The following is a 15,435-nucleotide window of genomic DNA, read 5'->3' as shown; positions in this document are numbered from 1 at the left end:
ATAAAGACATATTTGCATGCTCTCCCCACACACATAAATGTTTGTTGCATACATTTTAAAAATAACTCTAGTATAAAATTCTCTAGGTCTTTTTCCACTCACGAATGTATGACAAACATTTCCCACATTATTACAAATTCCTTGTAAATACTTTTTTTAATTGAGATATAATTGATATATAACATATTAGTTTCAGGTGTACAACATAATGATGCGATATAGGTATATACTGCAAAATGATCACCACAATAAGTCTAGTTAACATCCATTACCATACAGTTACAAATTTTTTTCTTGTGGTGAGAACTTTTAAGATCTATTCTCTAAGGAACTTTCAAACATACAATACAATATTATTAACTATAGTCACCATGCTGTACATTATATCCCCAGGACTTATTTATTTTATATCTGGAAGTTTGTACCTTTTGACTACCTTCAACCATTTTGCCCACTTCCCATCCCCTACCTCTGGCAACCACCAGCCTGTTCTCTGTATCTATGAGTTCAGTGTTATGGCAGGACTTCCTTCTTTTTATGGCTTAATAATATTCCGTTGTATGTATATACATTTTCTCTATCCATTCATCTATTGACGGACACTTACGTTGTTTCCATGTCTTAGCTGTTGTAAATAACGCTGCAGTGAACATGGGGGTGCAGATATTTTTTTGAGCTAGTGTTTTCATTTCTTTAGGATAAATACCCAGAAGTGGAATTGCTGGATCATATGGTAGTTCTATTTTTTAATTTTTTGAGGAACTCCATACTGTTTTCCATAGTGGCTGCACCAATTTACATTCCCACCAACAGTGCACAAGGGTTCCCTTTTCTCCATGTCCTCACCAACACTTCTTATTTCTTGCCTCTTTGACAATAGCCATTCTATTCTGATTTGTATTTCCCTGATGATTAGTGATGTTGAGCACCTTTTCATGTACCTGTTGGCCATCTGTATGCCTTCTTTGGAATAATGTCTATTCAGCTCCTCTAACCATTTTTAAATCAGATTGTTTGGGGTTTTTTTGCTATTGAGTTGTATAAGTTCTTTATATATTTTGGATATTAACCCCTTATCAGATACATGATTTGCAAATATTTTCTCCCATTTGGTAGGTTGCCTTTTCATTTTGTTGATGGTTTTCTTTGTTGTGCGGAAGCTTTTTAGTTTGATGCAGGTCCACTTGTGTTTTGTTGCTTTTGTTGCCTTTGCTTTTGGTGTCAAAGCCAAAAAACTATTGCCAAGACCAACATCAAGGAACTTATCACATATGTTTTCTTCTAGTTTTATGGTTTCAAGTCTACGTTCAAAGTCTTTAATCCATTTTGAGTTGATTTTTGTGAATGGTGTAAGATAGTGGTTGAGTTTCATTCTTTTGCAGATGGCTATCCAGTTTTTTCAACACTATTTATTGAAGAGACTGTTCTTTCCCCATCGTATATTCTTGGCTCCTATGTCATAAATTAATTGCCCATATATGCATGGGTCTATTTCTGGGCTCTCTATTCTGTTCCATTGACCTATGTGTCTTTTTATGCCAATACTATACTGTTTTAATTACTACAGCTTTGTAATATAGTTTGAAATCAGGAAGCATGATGCCTCCACCTGTGTGTTCTTCTTTCTCTGGCTATTTAGGGTCTTTTGTGGTTCCATACAAATGTTAGGAATCAAATACCTTTTAGGTGTCACAAAATATTTCATCAAGTAGTTCTATGGTTACTTAAACATGCCAGTTTCCAGATAAAAGGGATTTTTCAAGAGACATACTGCCTTTAAGGTGCTTCTTAACAAAAAAATTCACATGGGAGGGGCCGGCTCCATGGCTTAGCGGTTAAGTGCACGTGCCCCGCTACTGGCGGCCCAGGTTCGGATCCCAGGCGTGCACCAACGCACCGCTTGTCCGGCCATGTTGAGGCGGCGTCCCACATACAGCAACTAGAAGGATATGTAACTATGACATACAGCTATCTACTGGGGCTTTGGGGAGAAAAAGGAGGAGGACTGGCAATAGATGTTAGCTCAGGGCCAGTCTTCCTCAGCAAAAAAAAGAAGAGGACTGGCAGGAATGTTAGCTCAGGGCTGATCTTCCTCACACACACACAAAAAATTCATATTGGAAATGTTACTAGACTATGTTTCTAACAGTGCCTAGTTTTTCTTTCCAAAGTAACATTCAGTGATCATTTTAATCTTATTTTCTCTCACGACTTGAATTGTTTGAAGACAAGTGATAAGAATGTCTGGTTTCCTAAATTCAGATGATTCCTACTTAAAATGCCTCAATTGATAAGTGTCCCTGACTTCTTGTCCACATCTACTCTATACAAAGGGGAAAAGAAGAATTCCAGTCTGGAAGTTCCCAGATTCCTCTTCTCTCTTGCAGTGCCCAGACTCTTGCCTGTCCTTGCTTTAGCTGCTATATTTGATCCTTACTGCTTTTTATATTTCTGTTTCTGACCTCAGCTTAGCAAAATGACTTTCTATTTATTGCTTCTGCTTTACTCAGATCCCCAAATCCATATTTTAGATCTTAGCAAAGGAGGGTGGAAGATACAACAGCTTTTAAGTCAACTTAGATTAGAATCCTGGTTCCATCAACAGCTAAGAGATCTCAGGCAAATCACTTACACCCTATATGAGCTTCAGTTTCCTCAGCTGTAAAGTGCGGCTAATAGTATCTGCCACTAAGGTGTACTTGAGTATTAGACTGGAAGATATACTGGAAGTACAAACACAGTGGCTGGCACACTGCAAGCCTTCATAAACCATAGTTACTAATGTCACAGTTACTATTATTGCTCATGATTCCTTACCCTAGTTTGGAATTGACATTCTTGATCCTTGACTTGTACCCCAAGATTGCTAGCACCAGGGAGATGCAGAAGGAAAAGAACAAGTCCCTTCCTGACAAAGGAATCTATGAGTTTGGAAATACCCAACTGAAGAAGGAAGACAATTACTAATAACGAAGGTTAAAGAGAAACCCCAGCAAGAATCAAGTGGGTGTTTGAGATAGTATGATGAGTTGAATAGAAAACAAAAGAAGTCTCAGAAATATTCCAGTTGAAGAATGTAAATACAGAGAAATCTCTTATTGGCATTTAAAAAAATGAAATAAAACATTCAGTGGCAATCTAGTTTCCATGGGGGAGTTATTTTTCCAGAGAGCATAAAATTAGTTTCCTATCTTAAGCTGCACCTGCTAGATCACTAACATTTGTATTATTAAGTCTCTGGACTTAAAGTGCTTTCAATGTCAATTTTCCTCCTACTGTGCCCATCTGTTCTTTTCTTGTGAGCCCAGAGGAAGCCAAGACTTAATAAATTTTCAGTTCTCAGACTTCTTTATGATATTTTCATATAAGCATTTGTATCCACTAAGGAAAATTATAAGACTACAGAAACTTAAGTCACACTTGATTTTCCTTTTCTCACTATCCACGTGGTCATTATTTTTATGGAAGACTAAAAAGTCACCATACATATAACAAAGCCAAGGAAAACAAATTATTATAACTTTAAAAGGTAAATTTGTCAGGGATGATAAATGACCTTTGATGTATGATAATAACACTAAAATACCTTATTTATTCATATAACAGTAGGTAAATTATTTATGAATTATCCATTATTAATGTGAACGGAGCTGGGTCAGGTGGGGGAAGGTATCAACGCCACGGCCTACTCGTGGTTGTCCCTCAGCAAGGTCAGCAGTGGCCTCTTTCACAGGGTGCATTTCACCCAGTGATGCTGCTCCTCCAACCCACCAGGTCAGGCCATGGTGAGCTCACTTTCCATCACTACTCTCCCTGCCATGATGTCAAGCTGGCTGGATGAAAATGATCCATACCTAAGCTTTCCTCATGTGGTGTCAATATTTGACTAAACAAATACTTGTTTTACTTTAAAAACCACAAGTTCAAGGGGCCGACGCTGTGGCCTAGTGGTTAAGTTTGGCACACTCTGCTTCGGTGGCCTGGGTTCGGTTCCTGGGTGCAGACTACACCACTCATCGGCAGCCATGCCGTGACAGCAACCCACATACAAAATAGAGGAAGATTGGCACAGGGCGAATATTTCTCCGCAAAAAAAAAAAAAAAAAAAATTCACAAATTCAAAAAGAAGGTAAAACTAGCAAAGAAATAGATGTGTGCCACATTAAAAACAATATAAGCTACAAACATAAATTCAAGATATATACAAATATTAGACATAACGTGGCTACTTATGAAACTCCTTGGCAGGTAGAGTTCTGCAGGAAGGTGTTACTTATTGGCAGGCTTAGAGTAGACAAAAAACCCCCAAAAAAACTACCTCAGCAGCTGCAGAGCCGATGCATACTCCTCTGAATCCCATACACTCTTTTCTAAACATGTGCAGTACAGCTCTCTGATCTGTAAGTGAACAGCACACTTGTAAGGAACCAAAAGTGATGTACTAAGTTTGCACACTGCTGGTTTGGCAAAATCATAAATGGTCAAGACAAAACATTAATGTTATTAAAAACAACATTTTCTTTAGATGACAACAGTCTTGGCATTTATCACATGCATCAGGCTTTATAAGAACACCATCTACATAAAAGCAAAATGAGACTATATTGGGATTGCCTGATATCACTGGTCACTTTGCAATAAGAAAATGATAAAATAAAAAGATAATGTGATTATTAAAAAGAAAGCTTAATGGCAGAAATCATCTTATAAACAAGTCATTCTTACGTATTCATAATTGTTCTCTAAACCTCTAAGTTAAGGATGCAGAGATTTAAGAATACAGAATTCTTCCATTAAAGATCCACTCTATGGATGGTCCACAGGTATATGTATGACACAAAGGCCAGAGGGGCATAATTTTGCAAGGAGCAGAAGTACTGCTTCCCTTTTAGTTCTTGGCACAATGCAAGGTTAACCATTAAGCATTCTTAAACAGATTCCTTTTTCTATTTCACTAAGGTGGAGGATTAGCTCTCTCAGTGTAAATGACAAAGAGGTGTTAAAGAAAGTTAAAATGGCTTAGCACAAATACATTGTAGGGGAAGCAATACCACCAGGATTCATGTGGTTGTTTCTAGTTGTGGCCATTAGAACAAAAAATACTATTTCAATTACCAGTCATGTGTATAGCTGGAACTGATTTAGACTGTGCACACACTGTAAGATTTGGATCCATTTCAAATTTTGATGCCTGAATGCAACTGAAATCAAAGGAAAAAACTACTAATATTCCTACTTTATAGATTCCAAATGAAGAAGTTCTGATTACCTGTCGACCCATTGGGTACTTGGGAAGAGAAGAGGTGAATTGATGAAGACATCTCAAAACCAGGAAATAATTTGTATGGTAAACATACAGGTTTCCTAGTAATGATTGTGTTTCTTCCTAAAAATCACAGAACATATTACAAATACGTAAGTCAGTAATTAAAACAATACAATAATAAAATCTACTTCATGGATATACATAATTTACGAAAAAATTATGATATAAGATTCAGAATTATAAATTAACCTCCTTAATTCCGAGAATTTATAATACACACAAAATCCAGGATAAAGGCTGGGTATTTTTGATTTAGTATCAAGTCTGGGATATTGTATACAAACTAAAATTAATACTGTAATTTAATTTCCTCCTATTTACAGCATTGCCACAGTAACTTGGTCCCCAAAAATACAACTGTGCAAAAGAGCACCTTGCTGGATGCCTGCCTGTGCCTGTAGTGTGTGTCACAGCAAAGTGGGCCCATTACCTTCTCCTCTCCCTCACTGGCATCAGAAGGGTGAGATCACCAGAGAGCCCAGTACCAATGGACTTAACAGTTACTGAGGTTCCACCTATGATGTACGCTTTTCTTAAAGTATTGGTAGAATTGTGTTTGAAAAGGAAATAGGAAAGACGATAGAAGAAACTACCACAGATGATTCTGATAAATCCCTGCCTTTTGTTGTGAATCTCCAACACGAGTTTTTTTTTTTTTTTTTTGAGGAAGATCAGCCCTGAACTAACATCTGCCAATCCTTCTCTTTTTGCTGAGGAAGACTGGCCCTGGGCTAACATCTATGCCCATCTTCCTCCACTTTATATGGGACGCCACCACAGCATGGCTTGCCAAGTGGTGCATCGGTGCGCACCCGGGATCCAAACCAGTGAACCCCGGGCCACCGCAGCAGAGCACACGCACTTAACCGCTTGTGCCACCGGGCCGCCCCCCTCCAATACTAGTTTTATTCACTTTACCAATTAAGAAAAAAGAAGTGAAAAAGAGAAATCTGAAGCCAACAAACTTTATAATGTAGAATCCAGCAAGTATGATATGGGAAATAGTGTCTTAAGAAACCTACGGGCTGACTAATCTCACAAATCAGTTTCAAAATTTTTTTTTTTGTGTGAAGAAGATCAGCCCTGAGCTAACATCTGCCAATCCTTCTCTTTTTGCTGAGGAAGACTGGCCCTGGGCTAACATCTGTGCCCATCTTCCTCCACTTTATATGGGACGCCACCACAGCATGGCTTGACAAGCAGTGTGTCGGTGTGCACCCAGGATCCGAACCAGCGCACACTGGGCCGCCGCAGCAGAGCGTGCACACTTAACCGCTTGTGCCAATGGGCCGGCCCCTCAAAATATTTTTTTTGAGGAGGCAGTATTATGTTTTCTAGAACCTTCTGAAATAGTTTAGTAATGATTTTAAAACACGATGTCCTATCAAGTGTTTTTCAGGCCTCAAATACTTTTATAACTGCTTACTTCTGTAATGTTTTCTTAAGAGGATTATGATCTGTGACATGGTCTTCAAATTTTTTTCTCCTCTAAGAAGTCAAATAAAGGACTTTAACTACTGTGCTGTCCTTTTTTCAGTAATATCTTGCAGATACCCATTATTTTTAGCAGTCAATCATGCAGAAAATAACACCTCAGATATCAATAAATTCAAGCTATTCTAACCTATATAAAGCAATGAATCTGATATATTTTCTTCAACTCTAACTCACTTAGAAATCAATTCCTTGGTCAGCAATCTATGGGTCATTACCTGAAAGCATAGGGCAAATGAAAGAAAACCTTTTAGTACCAAAATGTTTTTCCTCCCAGTATTTGAGTTAGCTGGTAATTTCAAAAATCTAGGTCTCCTATCGAAACAAAGGATACTTTAACCACTACTGGGAGAGTATAATTTAATTCTGTTTATACTGTAAGCTATAACACAAAGATTGTATAAAGCCACTAATTGTTTGCCTTGATGTGTACTTAAATAGCTTTTAAACAGGGGGACTATTCTGGAGAAAAAGGAATCTATTACTGAATAATAATCATATTTCATGCTACTTACACTACCTATTACTTTTGCTTTGTGGAGTAACTGTATGTTCAAATAACTGGGTGATACAGAACTGAATGACATCTTCATTGAATCTACTTGGATGAGGAGAGAAAAGAAATACTTTACACGGTTCAGGCAATGTTACACAGTCAAGGAACTATACCCTGGAGTAAGTGTGAGAGGAGGGATATGAACATGTTTTTCTCCCAGCTTAGTCCCTTCATACTTCTCACTGTGTGATTACATCCCTGTGCTGAGTGGAATTCTAGTGTTTAAAAAATGTTTTGGGGCCGGCTCCGTGGCGTAGCGGTTAAGTGCGTGTGCTCCGCTGCTGGCGGCCCAGGTTAGGATCCCAGCTCACGCTGACGTACCGCTTGTCAGGCCATGCTGTGGTGGCATCCCACATAAAGTAGAGGAAGATCGGCATGGATGTTAGCTCAGGGCCAGTCTTCCTCAGCAAAAACAGGAGGATTTGGCATGGATGTTAGCTCAAGGCTGATCTTCCTCACCAAAAAAAAATGTTTTGTTTTGTTTTGTTCATATAACATGGCAGACTATTTCATCTGATGCTCAACTGAGGAAATGGAGTTCTGGGTTCCAACACTGGAAATAAAACTGGCTATGCTAGACTTAGCCAGCCTGATGGTCTAGTGGTTAAGATTCAGTGCTCTCACCCCTGCAGCCCAGGGTTCATTTCCCAGTCAGGGAACCACACCACCCATTTGTCAGTTGTTGTACTGTGGCGGCTGCATGTTGCTGTGATGCTGAAAGCTAGGCCACCGGTATTTCAAACACCAGCAGGGTCGCCCATGGTGGACAGGTTTCAGCAGAGCTTCCAGACTAAGACAGACCAGGAAGAAGGACCTGGCCACACACTTCTGAAAAAATTGGCCATGAAAAGCAGTGGAGCACTGTCTGACATAGCGCCAGAAGGTGAGAGGAAGGTGCAAAAAGACTGGGCAGGGTTCCACTCTGCTACACACAGTGTTGCCAGGAGTCAGAATCAACTTGATGCCACTAACAACAATAATGCTGGACTTAATGACAGAAGATCTGTTATATCTTTCTAAGGGATTTTCAAGAGTAATTCTGATCATCCCAGATCTTTGCCTTTTGTGCTGACTTAGAACCTAATCTCCACATGAGAAAGAGTCTACTGTTATTTATATCTGCATTCTTATCAACTGCAACAGAAAACAACACAAATGATTAACTTAACTTTTTTCATGTAACCTGTTCTCTAAGTTCTTTGTCTCACTGAGGTATAGTCTTACCTCTATATCCGAGGGTTTCTGCATCCTTGGATTTAAACCCGCAGATACAGAGAGCCTACTGTATTCATTGTACTACGCCATTTTATAAAGGATTTGAGCATCTGCAGATTTTGGTATCCGCAGGAGTTCCTGGAACCAATCCCCTGCAGATACCAAGGGGTGACGGTACGTATCTGCAAATGCCTTCACCTGTCCAGCAACAATTCCTAATGTACTTTATGAACACTATTTTATAAACTCAAACTTGTAAAGGGTTTTTATGTACGGGAAAATTTCCCACTTACTACATTACAGCAGCACCACACTACGCACATGCAAAAACAAAGCCTGTTGAAGTAGTAATCCTATTTTCCATTCATTAAATTTTTCCTCCAGCATCTTTTCTGTACACTAGTCATAGTTGCCACTGTTTTATTTCATAATTGTGTTTAGGATGATTCTTTTCTACAGAGATACACTTTACCTAGGGATATTCATTATTTCCCAAAGAGATACGCTTTCCTCTGTTCTTGAAATATGAGGACCTCTTGGTCTTTACCGATCTTTGATACAGACATGGGAACAGAAATATTTCTCTGCTATGAGAAAAACAGAGCAAATACATAGCAGCCTCTTTGCTCTTCCCTAAACAAGCCAGACACGTTCCAACCTCAGGTCCTTTCCTCTTGCTGTCGCTCTGCTTGGAATTCTCTTCCTCTAGATTCCTGCATGGCAAGCTCTGTCACTTCCTTTAGGTCTTTACTCAGAATTCACCTTCTCAGTAAGGCCCTGATTTAAAATATCAATCCTACTCCTCATGCACACCAATCATATTCCCTTTCTCTCCGTCACTGTTTTCTCCTTAGCAATTAATAGGTAACATATCTTGATAGCACATAAGCTCCACGAAGGCAGGGCTTTTGTCTGTTTTGTTCACTCCTGTATTCTCAGCATCTAGATTAATACCTGGCACACAGTAGGCACTCAAAAAAATATCTGTTGAATGAGGAAGTGCATTAATGAATGGAGGCCAACACTCAGTCTCTCTTCTAAATAAGAGCAACTGCTTGTTGTATTGCTGGATGTGGGCCAGATTTACTAATTTTTCAAAAGAAGACAAAAGTCTGAAATTTTAATGTAAAATTTCTCAATTTGTAAATGTTGGCTCAGATTCTTTAAAAAAAACCACAGACCTAAAAAAACCACATTTATATTGCGCTGTGGGTTGCCAATCAGTGTGTAATACACCCTTTTAAATCAGCCGTCTCCAATCCCATCAATCCTGTCGGTCACTCATTAAAAATAATTCATGTGTTATTGTTTACTTATATGACAGGGCCTCTATCATCACTGAGCTAGTTACTTTCTTTGGAGGAGAAGCCAATGGCTATGTAAAACTTAAATATATATAGGTAAAGAAAATATGATCAGGCAAGATTACATTTGCCATGATCTTAGTTTTTGCATTTATTTCTCTTCTAATTTCCATAATATTTATCACTTTTGTGTGTAGAATTGTATGTATAGGGGTGAAGAGTGACCTCAAGATTATTTAAGAAAGTACATAAAAATGACTAAATTTTTGTGATTTGTTCCTTTTAATCAATTCACTGATATTAAAAGCTGGTAAAACAGACTTACATTGAATTTTAAAATTAAGAGGTATTAGCTGTCCAAGAACACAGCATTTTCTCATTTATCATCCTGCTCGAACTAAGCATTATTGTTCTCATTAGACAGAAATTTTGGTGGCAGTTTTTCCCAGATTTGACTTATCATATTACAGCTACCACAGCTTTCCCCCAGCTCTCACGTGGCACGAGTGCTGGTCTTCGCATCCGTCTCAGCCATTTGTTCTCCCTATTCCTAACGGGCACTTGAGACCAGAAGCACTTGATGGAGGGTTTGGATTTAAACTGCCCATTCCTGACACTCTGTGAGGCTCATGCCTCACTCATCCTATCACATGTGGTATTTGTTTTGCACTTGTGTTCTTTTCTCCTGTTATTATTTTTTCTAATAGATTTTTTCCCCTCCTCCTGCCCTTTAGGTCTGTCAAAAGAAAAAGAAAGAAGAGGTGGGGGCAAAGGTGAAAGGCAGGTCTCCCCAAACTCATGAACTAGTTTTGTGCCTTCTGTTCACGAATCACCATGATGAACAAACTAAATGGTGAAAGGAAGTCCTTGCTCTCCCACTAACTCGCTCTGTGACCTCAGATACTTCACTGCCTTTCTCTTGGCTGTAGTTCTTCATTTGTAAAATAGCATGATGAATCAGGGTATCTTTCTAATAGTAATACATTACAATTCTAAGAAATTCAAGACTTTTTTCCCACTTTCGATAGATTTAAAGCTAGCTGGGCACATAGGCATAAAGACATGAAAACATTAACAAGTCAGAATAATAAAACTTCAACTGTCACCTGTAAGGGATTGAATCTGAGTTTTCTACATAGTACGAAGTTTAAACCTTTAAGGGTTGAAACCATGCCAAATAGCTTTAAGGAAGATTTGAATAAAAATATATAAATTGGTTTTCTTAAAAGAGGTATATGCAATTAGTCATTCACTAAATATACTGAGCATAATGTAACTTCTTGACAAGACAGGATCAACATGAATAGCAATCATTACTGGTAACAGAGACAACATGGTTGGTGTGGCAAGCACAGGATTAAAATGAACCTAATCTTTGCTATGGTGTTGGGACTTATTTTTAAAAAGTATCTTGAAAATAAAGTGTGTGTGTGTGTGTGTGTGTGTGTGTACGTAAATGACACTGGTGTGCGTGCGTGTGTGTGTGTGTGTGTGTATATATATATATAAAATACATAACTATATAATGACCTAACAACAAATATTCGGTGGGGCGAAGGGGGCTGTTTCCCTTTCTTTCTTTAACTCAACAGCAGCATGCAGTGCTGCATGACACCTGGCTACCTGACTACCAAGGCTGAAGCTGTCTCATACCAAGTGGTTTTCTAAGCCTCCTACAAATTATGTTCATTATTAACTTGCCACAGTATTTGAAAACCCCATTTCTGATTTCTCGAACACAAATAAAGAACCTTAGGCACCTTCTCATCAGTTTATACTAATTCTTCAAAAAAAGTGTCATGGAAAATATGTGGGCTTTGACATCAGGCCTGGGTATTAATGCCAGATATTCCATTTGCTAAATGTGACACTTTAGATAGGCAAGTTGCTTAATCATTTGGTGACCCTCTTCATCTATACAAAGGGATAAAAACATCTGTCTTATGTGGTGGCTGTGACTCACAATGAGACAGTGCATAAAAACTATCTACTAATTGGGAAAATCTGTTAATATTCCTCCATTTCCCCAAAACATTTGCTTATGGAAAGGAAGAGAATTTTTCACTATTTAAAAAACCTTTCCAGTATTTCAAGGCCTAGTGTTTTTTATTATCAGATAATGATGACAATTATGCAAATATGACATAAACCCACAATCATCTTCAAAGCTCTCCTTAATATCTGACTTGAAACAAAACTTCAGGCACAAGCAATAATAAAAATTGTATCTTGGGGCTGGCCCCATGGCTTAGCGGTTAAGTGCGTGTGCTCTGCTGCTGGTGGCCCGGGTTCGGATCCCGGGCGCGCACTGACGCACTGCTTCTCCGGTCATGCTGAGGCGGCATCCCACATACAGCAACTAGAAGGCTGTGCAACTATGACATACAACTATCTACTGGGGCTTTGGGGAGAAAAAGGAGGAGGACTGGCAAGAGATGTTAGCTCAGAGCCAGTCTTCCTCAGCAAAAAAAGAGGAGGATTGGCATGGATGTTAGCTCAGGGCTGATCTTCCTCATAAAAAAAAAAAAAAAAATTCAAAAAAAAATTGTATGTTTATAATCATGGTGTGTTTGAAAGTTCGGTTTAAGGCACTTTTGACAACTCAATTTCTCGTGAAACATAGTTTCATAAATTAACGGTTTAAATTTAAAAAAATAGAAGGCTCAATTACTACAGCAACACTATGGGGCAAAAACATAGTAAAAATACATGCAGTCACTGTTCCTGCTATTTCATCTAAAACCCACAGTTGTCTAACATAATAATTTACCTATCTTCAATTAAACCTATGCACTAAAATTTTAATGAGGAATCAATGACTTAACCAGTCAGAAAAAAATTTATTACTAATTGTTTAATGGACAAGTAAATACAATCATAGCTCTAGAGCCAAAAGAAACTTTAAAGATTATTTGGTTAAACTCCTACTACAGGCTTTGAAAGCTATCGAGTCATCAGAAGTTTACATTAATGGGAGCTTGTGCAAACTTATTTTGCTTAAAGTTAGAAGAATTTGATAGTTAAATGTCAGAGTACACCTTTTGGCCATTGTACTCAGCGGCACTGTACAATTGTTCAAGGGTCAGACTACTCAAAAATGAGAAAATGCACAGAATCTTTAGTCTTTCATCAGCTGTATATGGCCTTCTAATGTCCCACCTTAGTTTGAACTTCCTAGTGAATCTTCTACAAATGTACATGATTTAGTTAGCTGAATTTTTAAATTTAAAAGTACATTCTCAAAAAACCCATTCATTCCTTAAGTTTAGGAAATACAAAGCAGGCATATAGTTTTAAAGCAATATCTATGAAACTAAGCGTCCATAATTTTAAGGGAGTTGAAGGATTTTTTTAACATCTTGAGTCCAGTGAGAGCATAATTGAGATGAATCATTTAAGCTGGGATTTTGTAGATTACTTCTACGCTTAAGAAAACAACATAAGGAAAACAATAAACAATATTCCCTTCTAGGGAGTCAGTCTAGTTCAGTGGTTGTCAAAGAATGGTCTCCAGACCAGCGACATCAGCATTAACCTGGGACCTTGCTAGAAATGCAAATTCTTTGGCCTTACCTCAGAGCTACAAAATCAGAAACTCTGGGGATAGAGAGTAGAGAGCAAAGTAGATTTTTAGGGCAGAAACAGTCTAGATATAAAAAGCATAAATTTCTTTCGAGTATGCTTTGAGGTCTATGTCTTAGAAATCTGAGTGTAGAAAATGGGTACAAAATGATAAACTCTAATGATACGCATGTCTATATAACTATTTAATCTATATGACTATATAGGATAGAGTATTATATGTAATATTATATATAGTATGTATATTATAATACAGAATATTATAATATATAAAACTATGTATTTATATTAATTTTTTATCATAGTGAAAAATACATAGTAACAATATTTATGAGATACATTTATTAAAGTTTTATTGTTATATCTGTTTTAAACTCTCACTTGCTGAACAGACTCTGATTATCACTAACCCTATGAGGAAATTATACTAGGAATTACTATTCGATTTTATAGAAAGGAAATTGGGTAAGTGATTTTTTTAAGTCCACATGGCTAATGAGTAGCTGGAGTTCAAATGCAAGATTTCTGAAGTCAAGATCAGGATCCTCCCCCATATCATGCAGTACCGTATTACTGATTATCATGTGGAGTTTTTTCCAATTTTTTTATTATGATAAAATACACATAAAATTGATTATTATGTGTTTTAAAATAAAACTATAAAAAGAGAAAAAGAGGGGCCAGCCCAGTGGCACAGCAGTTAAGTGCATGCATTCCGCTTCAGCAGCCCAGGGTTCACAAGGTCAGATCCTAGGCGCGCACCGATGCACCGCGTGTTAAGCCATGCTGTGGTGGTGTCCCACATAAAGTAGAGGAAGATGGGCACGGATGTTAGCCCAGGGCCAATCTTCCTCAGCAAAAAAGAGGAAGATTGGCATCAGATGTTAGCTCAGGGCTGATCTTCCTCACCAAAAAAAAAAAAGAGAAAAAGAGCAGCATATTATAAGAAGAATAAAATATTCAAAGATACTTTCACTCTACACTAGAAAAAATCAACAGACAATTGATTAATATTTTTCACAGACATCTTCTGTCCTTTGAATTTAGCAGGTAGTCTGCAGATAACTTTTTCAGGGTAAGGATACAAATCTTTGTGCTCCTTCATATTTCTTACCATGTGAGTCTCAAGAAAATATGCCTTTAAATGACAAAATATACAATCCTAAAATGAATACAGCAAAGATAATAACAAACGGGACTGATTAAGTGCAATAAGAACAAGAACAGTATAAATAAAAGCATAGATAAATGTCAGGCTATTTCTATAACAGACTAGCCTAGACATTCTCTCCCTTTGTCATCTCAATGGTTAAAGGTATTCATTAAAAATCTGTTCCTGGCTTCTGAAAATACACTCTTGACAGAAAGTTCTAGCAGGAAATGTGCTTGGCAACTAGCTGACTCTGCAGAGAGCTAATCTATCTAATCTTAAAGACGCAGTAAACAGGCACACATCCTTTTCCACTGGTTCTTAAATTTCCTTTCTACCAAAATAACCTGCATTACAGTTTGAGGACTTCCGATACTGCTCTGAAAAGGTTACAGAGTTTATTAAAATGACTATTAAACTCAATCTAGAAGTCATTTTAGACTATGGACCAGAGTGGAGTCTGCATTAGAAATAATGTTTAATAAAAGCCATTCTCCATTGTAATGTTGTATGTCAATTACACCTCAATTAAAAAAAAACCATTCTTAATATTTTTTGAGAATTTGCAAAAAGGAGGTAAATTAGTATTTAGAACTATATAGAACACATGACCTCTAGGAACTAACATTCTTTTATTCAAAATTTGAAAATAGTATGTATCAGCAAAACCACACATAGCACTAGGGTTTAACTTCAATCTCATCTTCATTTTATTACAATTTTCTAACAACTTTTTCCCAAAAAAGGCATGAAGAGTATGAAAATAAGTGTGACATTATACATTTCTAATTGTCCATCAGTGAGGGGC

The 15,435-nt window shown here is 37.6% G+C and overlaps 1 protein-coding gene across 5 annotated transcripts in view; it reads right to left on the bottom strand.

Annotated features, from left to right (window-relative positions):
* The window catches only part of ORC3 (origin recognition complex subunit 3), a 58,913-nt gene that overhangs the window by 19,836 nt on the left and 23,642 nt on the right, over positions 1 to 15,435 (bottom strand). For all 5 annotated transcript variants that reach the window (XM_087443862.1, XM_087443859.1, XM_087443860.1 and 2 more), the window contains 2 exons: positions 5,270 to 5,386; positions 4,319 to 4,398 (listed from right to left, as the gene is read on the bottom strand). In XM_087443862.1, coding sequence (XP_087299988.1) covers positions 4,319 to 4,398; positions 5,270 to 5,386 — 197 coding nt within the window. The remainder of the gene's footprint in view (positions 1 to 4,318; positions 4,399 to 5,269; positions 5,387 to 15,435) is intronic.

This window comes from Ceratotherium simum, chromosome 19, assembly GCF_057802395.1.
Source record: "Ceratotherium simum simum isolate JZ-2026a chromosome 19, ASM5780239v1, whole genome shotgun sequence".
Taxonomy (NCBI): domain Eukaryota; kingdom Metazoa; phylum Chordata; class Mammalia; order Perissodactyla; family Rhinocerotidae; genus Ceratotherium; species Ceratotherium simum.
The sequence above is the reverse complement of the archived record's forward strand: the minus strand, read 5'-3'. Positions and strand labels throughout refer to the sequence as shown.